The following is an 11,546-nucleotide window of genomic DNA, read 5'->3' on the forward strand; positions in this document are numbered from 1 at the left end:
TGTCTGGACTTACCTTTCCAGACTATTGTGAATTTGTGACTATTGTCAATTTTTTTGTATTTTTGTGTTTTTTGGGAATAAACTGTTCTTACTGTGTATTCTGTGTCATTCTTTTAACGCTTACAAACTTCTCACAAAACTAAAACCTGACCTATTTAAACTTTGTTACCTGCTGTGAGTGGTGTAATGCGTACTGAAAAATCATACTCAATTAAAAGTACCATTACTTGCCTAAAAATGTAGAGTAAAAGTATCTTTTTAGTAGTAAAAGTATCTGTAAGCAGACCTTTTAAAAGTTCTCATGAGTAGTGAGTATTACACTGTGAAAAGCTGATGCGTTTACATGTAATTTGTGGATGTGTGTAAACGTAACATTCTGTAGTGCCTTTAGTTATTGCCCAGCCGGCACACAACATCATAAAACATTAATATTAGTTAGATTTAGGTTGTGATGTCAGGTGACCGAAATTCAGTGATTAGCCAGTGTCTAAGGACAACATTTTGTTGGACAAACAAATTTTGATGTCCAATTACGGCGTTAAATGACGTTGATATTTGATTGAGTTGTCAGAAAAGGACCAAAATCCAACGGGTCAACATCTTAAACCAAAGTCATATTGACGTCAAATACTGACATTTATTCGTCAGGTATGGCAACCAAATTCCAACGTCTGATTGTTGTCATAGTAGTAACGCCCACACAACGAGTAACGTCCACATAATGAGTGTATTAAAGATGTTAAAGACTGGATGAGCTACGATTTTCTTCTATTAGATTCAGACAAAACAGAAGTTAGATCGAAATCCTGTACACAGCAGATCTCACAGCTCACAACTATTATTCTAGATTGTGGTGTGCCAGATGGCTGACTTCTTTGCCAGTTTAAATTACATAGTGTAACAGTTTTGTTTTGGTTCAAAAACTAATGTAAAATAATGTAAACAGTGATTAAAAATGCATGCAGTGGCCTACATTATTTTTACAGTCTGGACATGACAGAGATGGACATGTTTAGCAACAATACTCAGGTGGGCTGTGGCGTTGACACAATGCTCAATTGGTACTAATGGGCCTAAAATGTGCCAAGAAAATATCCCCTACACCACCAGCCTGAACCATTCATAAAAGCCTAGATGGATCCATGCTTTCATTTTGTTGACGCAAAATTCTGACCCTACCATTCGAATGTTGCAGCTGAAATCAAGACTCATCAGACCAGGCAACATTTTTCCAATCTTCTATTGTCCAGTTTTGGTGAGCCTGTGTGAATTGTAGCCTCAGTTTCCTGTTCCTAGCTGACAGGAGAGGCACCCGGTAGAGATGCGCGGATGGGCTATTATTTCATCCGCAACCGCATGACAAAATTCATCATCCATCCGCCATCCATCCGCAGTAACATTTTTGACCAATTTTTAAAACCGCACCCGCCCGCCATCTGCTGATTGGGCTCTTTATTTGAATGGCTTATTCCTTTTTATTATTAAATGAATGTTTCTTTATTGATCATTATAGAATAGAGAATGACTTTAATGTAGACATGCAGTTAATCCAAACGTGCAATTGAAGACGCTTTGAAGTGACGCTAAAGATACGAAGACGTGTCTTTTCACTTGATTCGATTCCTCGGTCCAAGAGTCTTTTCCTTGCGTCCTTCCCTCGTACCGTTATCCCGGTGGGGTGGAAACACGGGAAAGAAAGCCAGGAAAGGAAACGAGGATGCACAAATAAGAAATGAGAAGCACCCGAGCTCTCAGAATATCAGCAGTGAACTCCGTCTCCAATCGGCGCACAGGGACAAAAATAAATAAATAGCCTAAATTAAACGCACTGTACTATACAACTTTTCTTATTGTAGCCTAATAGAAAACGCATTGACACATCATTTCAACATGCTGCTATTTAGGCTACTACTAAATGCCTATTTCACTTTATTTTTTAGTAAATAGATAGAATAATAAGTCATTTACATTATAGCCTAATAATGTTTACATTTTGTAGTTGTCCATAGCAACCCCAAAAACGTACCTGCTTGCCTTCCACATCTAATTAATGGGCACAGTTTTTTGACTATTTTTTTATTTATTTATTTTTTATTTTTTGCTGTGGATGTTATTGAGCTTGTAGAAATCGGAAACAACACCAGTTCTGCGACACACATGAACCTTTATTTATATCTCTATCAGACAATACCTATTTTATATGCTAAAAGAAACAACAGGCAGTAAAAAATATTAACATAAATATCTTAATGTAGGCATAGGCTATAGTTGCATGCTTTGGCAAACAGTTGAAAAAAGTTTTAATAAAAACGTCATATCGTGCCTAAACCTTGTAGGCTCAGTCACCCCCACAATTAGAAATTAAATTAGAAAAATAGATATGCCATCCCTCTTTGAGCGAACATAAAGTCTGACCAGGCTAAAGTGCATGTATGACAAGTGCCCCAATAACCCATGGAGGATCATCCCCATTCCCCTCAAACTTGAAGCATAACGAAATACTACGCCATTAAAGTTGCGACAAAGAAATTCTGGCAAAATAACCTTATTCTCGGAACGTAAAAGCGAGGCCAACATGTCTAGAATAGAATAGGCTAAACCAATATGAACGTAAAATTATCAGCTGACCGAACTCAAAAGTTTATATTGAACCTATGTGTAGCCTAAATAACAGAGGCTAATTGGTTTAATATGCCTGATCTTAGGTCTAGTTTGATTTTTTCTTGGCACAATGCAGGAATAAAATAGTATCTACAGTGTCAGGATTCAGACGGGAGCGCCTGCATAGCCACTATAATGCGCCCTGCTGCACTGAAAGAGCGCTCGCTCGCAGCACTTGTTCCTGAAATGCATAGAATTCTCTTGGAAAGGTGCTGTAGTCGTGGGAATGACTGGCCTTATTTCTCCCAAAAGGAAAGTAGATTTTCCTCTGCTGATCCATCTATACGGAAGTTTGTAGAGGAATACTTCTGTACTTCATCCAGAATTAGTGTATCCGATTCCTCCTCCCATTCTGTGAAGTCAGTCCTAGGCTTTTTTGTTGGTGCGCCAGCTATGCCTATAAAAACAGTACAACCGCCCGCCACCCGCCCGAATTTAATTTAAATATTATTTTTTCGTAACGTCATCCGCCCGATCCACGGTTTATCCGCCAACCGCGCATCTCTAGCACCCGGTATGGTCTTCTGCTGCTGTAGCTCATCCGCCTCAAGGTTTGATGTGCTGTGCGTTCAAAGATGGTCTTCTGCATACCTCGGTCGTAACGAGTGTTTTTTTGAGTTACTGTTGCCTTTCTATCAGCTGGGACCAGCCTGGCCATTCTCCTCTGACATCTGGCATCAACAAGACATTTGTGCCCACAGAACTGCTGCTTACTGGATATTTTCTCTTTTTCAGATCATTCTCTGTAAATAAATTAGCATGTTTCTAACATTGATTAGCATGAATGAGCATGTTTCCAGCATGAACTAGAATGTTGTTAGCATGATTTAGCATGTTGTTAACAAGATTCTAGCATAAACTAACAAGGTTCTAACAAATTGGCACACATCTAGCATGAATTAGCATGTTTCTTACATTGATTTATATGTTAGTATCTTTCCAGCTTTAATTAGCATGTTTCTAGCATGAATTAGAATGTTGTTAACATGATCCTAGCATGAATTGACATTGTTCTAATAAATTGGCACACATAGTATGAATTAGCATGTTTCTAACATTGATTAGCATGTTAGCATGTTTCCAGATTAAATTAGCATTGTTCTAACAAACTGGCACAAATCAAGCGTGAATTAGCATGCTGTTAGCATGTTTCTAACATTGATTGGCATATTAGCATGATTCTAGCATGAATTAGAATGTTGTTAGCATGATTCTAGCATGAATTAACATGGTTTTAAAAAATTGGCACAAATCTAGCATGAATAAGCATGGTTCTAACATTGATTAACATGCTAGCATTTTTCCAGCATAAATTAGCATGTTGTTAGCATGATTCTAGCATGTTTTAGCATGTTGTTAGCATGATTCTAGCATGAATTAACATGGTTCTAACAAATTGGCACACATCTAGCATGAATTAGCATGTTTCTAACATTGATTAGCATGTTAGCATGTTTCCAGCTTGAATTAGCATTGTTCTAACAAACTGGCACAAATCAAGCGTGAATTAGCATGCTGTTAGCATGTTTCTAACATTGATTGGCATGTTAGCATGATTCTAGCATGAATTAGAATGTTGTTAGCATGATTCTAGCATGAATTAACATGGTTTTAAAAAATTGGCACAAATCTAGCATGAATTAGCATGCTGTTAACATGTTTCAAACATTGATTAGCATGTTTGTAAGTTTCCAGCATGAATTAACATGTTGTTAGCATGTTTTTTTATTATATATTAACATATAACTAGCAAAAATTTTGCATGTTGTTACCATGATTCCAGCATGACTTAACATGTTAATTCCCTACATTTATAAAGCGCTTTTTCTGGACACTCAAAACGCTTTACATATTGGGGAATCTCCTCATCCACCACCAGCCTGCAGCATCCACCAGGATGACGCAGTGGGAGCCATATTGCGCAAGACAGCACACCACACACCAGCTTAAAGCCTGGTTTATACTTCTGCGTCAGCCTTAACCCACGGCGCATGCAACGTGCGTAGCTGTGCATTTATACTTCTGTGCGCTCTTTTTGTTGCTCTGAAATAACACTTTCGAAACGGTAGTTGGCAGTGAGGTGTTAATGTTCCTCTGTGTCGAGTTTCTTCGCAAATGTTTTGTTTTTTTCTGAACGCTTCCTCATTGTACAAGTGGCTCAAACTCGCTTATTTTGAAGCTGATACTGGCGGACGTGCAACAACTTTAACCATAAGGTATACATAAAACAAAACTTTCCATCTGGAGCTACTTCACAGGACTCCACACTTGTGGAGAGGAGACATGATTAAGCCATTTATGACATGGGGATAATGGACAGAGGCCAGTGGGCAAATTTGGTCTGGATGCCGGGGGTTAATTCCCTACTCTTTATCATAGAGAGTTAGGATCTCGGTTCAACGTCTCATCTGTAAGGTTACGCTCACTGAGCAGTATAGAGAGTTGCAGAGAGCAAACTGCTGGCGACTTGTTGACATTTTCTCAAGCTATTAAATTAGGGGCATGCCCCATTCGCACTTAAAGTAGTTTGGCCTTGTCGTAATGATCTTGGGAATCCTACAGATCCTCCTCACCCTTGTCCCATCGTGTGATCTCTCAGTGGTATTTTTGTCCCCCTTCATATTAATGTAGGTAATTTAACATTTCTGTTAAAACTGTTGGCAAATATTGAATGGGTGGTCCAGAGTGTAATTTTAAGGCTTGGTAGTGTTTATAGGGTGCAAATCAATGTGTGCTCATCCTTCATTTGTAAAAAATCAAATAATCATAATAATTTTAATTTATCCTCCTATTCTTTGATTATACACAGCTACTCAGCTAAAATGAAAATGACTGTCATATTTCCTAGTTCCTCCGAAAGGCCCGCTCTCAAGAGACTCTGATTGGTCCATGTCTCCAGGAAAAGCGTCATGCCCAGGGGCGTTGCTAGACATAAAGCTGTACTCAGGCACAGCTCTCTCTCTCTCTCTTTCTATATATATATAAATTATATATATATAATTTTTCGTTTTATTATTTTTTAAATAAAACTAATAAATTACATACAATTCTAAATAAATAACAGTATTATTTTTATTTTACAATTATTATTTTAAATAAATAAGAGAAATGAATCCTAAATGTAACTGAAAAAATCTAAAGACACAACTGGAGTGGTGCTAAGGTCATTTAAGAAATCTTTTGCATGAATATTAATTTAATTTGAATAAAATTCTAAAGAAGACAATTCTATATAATGCAAAATAGATGTTTTATACAATGATCTGTTGTCTTAGACTCATGGCCTAGAATTAGCCTCCCTGACTCAGTGTCCCTCCTTTTGCTTCATACAAAACATTTATCAGGAGCCATGCCTAGTCTAAATAAGATCATCATCATATTATTTAAACTTTAAAAAAAAAGTTTTTTTTAACTTGCAAAACTAACTGTGTGCCGACATCTCCATATAAAAGTCTGTTATGCCGGTAAGCAAGCGAGGCGCAAAATCAGCACAGCTATTTTTTCAGCGTGCATGTTCACAACCAAGACATTACAACAGTAGCAGAGCAGCGCGTCAAGCTGGAGCATTGAGGCGCGAGGGTAAGTTTTTTTTCTGCGCACATTTTCAGTTTGCTTTTTGATTAACTACATTGCTTTCAACAGTGTTGGTTCGGTTGCACAAAGAGAATTGCATCTTTATTCCGGAATTACCACTCTTAATAAATACGCTTGAATAAAGTAAATCGTATCTCAAAGAATTTACTGGGCCACTGGCGATTTTTACTGGGGCACATGCCCCAGTAAATGGGGTCTAGCGACGCCCCTGTTCACGCCTCTACTAACACACGCTTTGCCCCTGCTGTGTAAACACTGTCGATCAGAGTAGCTGTTAGCCATATTAGTTTGACCCTGAATCAGACAGAGAATGAAGAGGACACAGCTGAACCTCACGCCTGCTCTCTAGAACAGGGGTCACTAACCCTGATCAAACACACCTGAACCAATTAATAGTACCTAAAGCAGCTCTTGATAATTACAAACAGGTGAGTTTAGTCAGGGTTGCAACTGAAATGTGCAGGAAGGTAGCTCTCCAGGAACAGGGTTGGTGACCCCTGCTCTAGAATAAAACCTGACAAGTGTCTTTCTTACATATTCTGATTATGAGCATGTGTAAGTAATATGAAACCTTCACTTACCTTTTGCAAGTTTGTTATTTGAGACGTAGAATGACAGAAAGCGGCCGCATAGAGAGACACTGCAGTACTGGTGACGATTGTGGGTTTTTACAGCAGTTTTGATGGATAAAAATGAATTTGTAGCTAAATTTTTAAAGATGCCAAACAGCATTCCCCATTGTTTACATCGTTGTTTATGTCCTTGCTACAACATATACTGTTAACGCTAGACACTGTGCATGTAATAGATCAATCTGAACAAATAAAAACAAGTACAGGTTGTGGCTCAATCCACAGCTTCTTCTATTATGGTTGGATTTGCTCCTTCTTTGAGGAGTTTTAGCTGAATCCAGCACTGAACTGGGAGAGCTTCTGGAAGCTGTCCTTGGTCAAATGCTAGAGCTATTTCTTTTTCACAATTCTCTGGAACATAATTAAAATTCAACTGTAAGCACTTCTCTCTTTGTGTAGTGTCCTTTGGAATTAAGCCCAAATACAGAAACAGAAAAAGCTCAGTGAAAATAGCAGGGTTTGGACACCACTTTAACTTTCTTTGCTATAACATTACAGCACCTCTTTCCTTGCCCTGTGGCTGTGCAGGATGTATGCACATGGTAAATGTGTGTAACCTCATGGGTTTATGATCTCATCAACCCAGATGCATTTTTGTAGTCCCCAAACTTCGTTTGCTGTAGGTTTTGCTTAAGCTAACTCTGTAAAAGCCAATGTCTCACTTAGCATTCGACTTTGAACATCTTACATTCAGAGATGTTGTTGATGTTTACAAAGCTACATTACACATCAACTCAAATTTAAAATATGATATCGTAGTGGAACACCCCTTCAAAAGTTTAACTGCTCATATCTCACCTCACGCTGTTTTACCATCGCTAAACTCAAGTTCTTCATTTGTTTTCTGTGAGCAGTAAAGAATTCGTTTTTAAAAGTCTGTACTGTACATAACGGCAATTGACGAGTTCTTTCAGAAATCATTTATAAAACCTTTTCTCATCCCAACAACCAGGGCCTTGCCGTAGGTGACATAGGTAGCTGCTATGCCAGTAAAATATTGAGGGTCACTGCATAAGAGGATGTTTTTGTAGAAGAGGATTTCAGCAAATCCAGACCACAGTGAAAATGAATGAACCAGTGTGTTCATGTAAGTCATAATGAAACGGGCAACATAAAACACTCAAGGATAACTTTAATTGTACCACATGACATTCACAGAGCTGTCAGATGACGTTTAGTCTTCATGCTTTACATTTAGTAAAAACAGAATATGGGTTATCAAATACACTCAAAGCAGGAGAGAACTGGCCAAATAAGACAGAAATACTAGTAATGCTGTTCAGAGTTGCATCAGACGCTTAGCATGTCATCCCTGAGTGCTCATCTTTCTGTTATTGTGAGTCCATGTCTATATTGCCTACTTGTTATGAGCTGCTCATCACTGCCGTGTTTTCTTTTCCGTCCCATCGACTTGTCCCTCTAGTTTGCTGATTCGGCTCTCCAGGCTCTCGTTTTTCCCTCCACCGCTGCTCGTTGCGACTGCGAACACAGCGCAGAGGAGCACCAGCAGAATTAGTCTCATTGTGGTGACTTCAGGTGATGCGACGTGGTCACTGACGATCCGCACAAACAGCCACACTACCACGACTGGCTTGACAAGCCAAAACACTCGTCTTACGAGGCCCACGGTGATTCTCAGCAGGAAGTACAGCAGATAGTAGCCAAGAAGAGCCAGCAGAGCCCACTTTGTCACTGCAGATACACCCTCAGCGGTGAAATGAGGGATCGATATTATCTCTTTGAGAAAGACAAACAAACAAAAACAATGTTTAATCAGATGTATTTCTTGGGTTAACGAGAGCGGTGATTTCCTGAACAGAATCAACTCTGATTGGTCAAAATTAGCTTGACAATTTTGTCAACAAACTCACAAACATCCTGTGGGTCCCTCAGAAACCTTAAGGCTTTTGCAATGGTTGTTAAATGGTTAAGGTTGTTGATAAGTTGTTGTAACTGACTATTACAGTAGATGGCAGGGTGTACTTGTGTGGCATATTGATGGTTGCTAGGGTGTTCTTCATGGTTGTTGCATTAAAGCTGTGCAGTTGCTTATATTTTCTGGGTGACTGCTACAGTAGTTGGTTGCTAGAGTTTATTTGTTGGTTGGTAGATATCTGCAAGGATGTTCTGAGTGGTTGCTGGAAGATTGCTAAGAATAAACAGCTACAATTGTGCTAGGGACTTTTGGTGGATGTAGTTTGTTGGTAGTGTACTTGGTGGTGTAAAGGCTGATTTATACTTCTGCGTTAAGCGCATGCACCTCTCAAAAACCGTAACGCGTAAATGTAGCGCAAGCTCTGTGATTGGACGGCTTAGGAGCACTGACGGAGGTGAGAGCCGCGCGAGCATTGATGCAGCGAGTGTTTAGAAGTGTGGAGTCTCGTGAAGGAGCTCCAGATGGAGACTGGCTGTTTTTGTTTACCTTATGATTAAAGTTGTTGTACGTCCGCCAGTGCCTGCCTCAAAATGAGTGAATTAGATTTTCGAATTTAGAATTTCTGGGTAACTTGGTTAACTGCTTTAATTGGTTGCTAGGGCATGGTGTCTGCTGTAGGTGGTTGTTAGGACATTCCTACCAAGTTTGCTAATGTGCTCTGGTTGACTGCTAAGTAATTGGTTTATATGCACTTGGTTTTAATGTGTTCACTAGAGCATTATTCTAGGTTGTCCTAGTATTACTGTTAGTATTATTCAGCATCAGCCAATTGTAATCATATATTATATATATAGCTCAAAAAATCATTTTCAGTATAAAACAATAGCAGCAGTTATAATGATATAGAGAAACAATATCTTTGTGATCACTTTTCGAACATTTTTAGCTGATAATTAACAAAACACTCTAAGCTAGTCAACAATTATTTGAGTATAAAGGGGTTGCACATCTTGTCCAGCTGATGGCGCTAATGCACCAAAAAATGCACCTCAAAGAAGAGGTAGGATTTTTAGCATGCCATCTTAGAGTAATTATAAAAAATGGTACAAAATGGTTTATGTAATAAATATGGATATTTTTTCATATGAATGAATTCACTAGAGTAGACCTTTATTCACCCCCATGGAGCCATATGTGTCTGTTTCCTATGGCTGGATAACTTATCAGATCTCATTTGAGCTACACGATTAAAAAAACATCATTATAATTACAAAATAAAAGACAAATATATATTTTTTAATATCTCTGATTGAATTTGACTGAAAGATAAAGTCACGTTTACCTAAAATGAATTGAGAGTGAGTAAATCATGGTATAACTTTCATTTTCATTTAAATGTGCTAGAAATGCATAATATATCTAAGAATAACATATGATCATTTATTTGTTTTACATTTATTAATTTTATCCAAAGCATATTCACCCAACTTCTCTTGTATATTAACACTTTATTTAAAGGAATACAATTCTAACTATTAATCGACAATTAACTAAGACTTTTGGTTCATTAAAGTACTAATTAACTGTGTATTAATATTAGTTAGGTAATAGTTGGGTTTAGGTGTTAGGTAAGACTAGGGGTGTAGAATAAGATCATACTTTATAAGCTTTATTAGTACTAATAAATAGACAATATCCTAATAATAAGATGGTAATAAGCCAGTATAGTTAATAGTGAGTGAATTGGTACTAAAGTATTACCATATATATATGAAAGAGAGGGAGAGAGACACAGATAATACGTAAACTAGTACGTTGGACAACTATATGTTTTGTGTTGAGTCCCATCTAAAATGAAATTCCAGCTTCTTTCTTGAGAAGGGTCTGGATGCAGACATGATGCAATCTCATACAGATGAAATCTCACCAGTGCAGAGAATTCCTGCATTTAGAGTGCACATACTTCCTACTCTGAGTATATTTATTCCATTAGTGTTGTTTTTAATTAATAGGGGAATGTTATTAAAAAAGATCCTGATATGTGTCTAATATATCCTGCACACAAGCCGAGTTTAGCGACTGCTAACTTGTTGACAGTAAATTCATTTTATGGCACTTTTATGTCCTTTAATCATCTATCCAAAAATATACCAATTTTATTTAAACTCCTCTTTCTTTGTCAAACTAACAATAAAAAATACTACTTTTCTATGATATTTTAAAATTATTATTCAACCCCCTTTTAGGTGTCAAAATCACAGTTTTCACCTTGTCGCAGACCCAGGCTTTCAAACTTCAACAATGAAAATAACATTTTAAAATATGATTCATCTAGCAACTATAAATTTACTTTAATTAAGCACTAGTGAAATCGTTTATAGAGCCACTGTTATGGGTTTTTGAAAATAACCTTCCACGCAGTGTGTAATACAGGAACAAGTGAATGAAAACATCCAGCTCAGGTTTAAATCTGAAAGTGCTCCTGAAAACGATTGATTCTTTAACTAAATAGTCGATTTAGAGTCGAATAAATTAATCGTGTTGGGTTTGGATCTTCGCCTGAACGTATCGACATTGATACAGTACATCACCAAATATGTAGTACACTGTTAGACATTTCTGTAATTTCCACAGTTATTTACTGTATTTCACCCAGTATAATACTGCAAATTCTTTTTACAGTAAAGAACTGGATTTACCATTACATTATGGGAATTTAGTGTGACATCGAACAACATATACAGTGATTTACTGTATTTGTAAAAAATCCTGTATTATACTGT

The 11,546-nt window shown here is 37.5% G+C and overlaps 1 protein-coding gene across 2 annotated transcripts in view; it reads right to left on the reverse strand.

The window, feature by feature from the left end:
* Window positions 1-8,002: 8,002 nt before the first annotated feature.
* Window positions 8,003-11,546, reverse strand: part of si:dkey-74k8.3 — a 64,965-nt gene continuing 61,421 nt past the window's right edge. For both annotated transcript variants that reach the window (XM_087281473.1, XM_087281471.1), the window contains one exon: window positions 8,003-8,624. In XM_087281473.1, coding sequence (XP_087137599.1) covers window positions 8,266-8,624 — 359 coding nt within the window. In that variant the 3' untranslated portion in view covers window positions 8,003-8,265. The remainder of the gene's footprint in view (window positions 8,625-11,546) is intronic.

Source organism: Danio rerio, chromosome 14, assembly GCF_052040795.2.
Source record: "Danio rerio strain M-AB ecotype USA chromosome 14, GRCz13ab, whole genome shotgun sequence".
In the NCBI taxonomy this organism is placed as follows: Eukaryota; Metazoa; Chordata; class Actinopteri; order Cypriniformes; family Danionidae; genus Danio; species Danio rerio.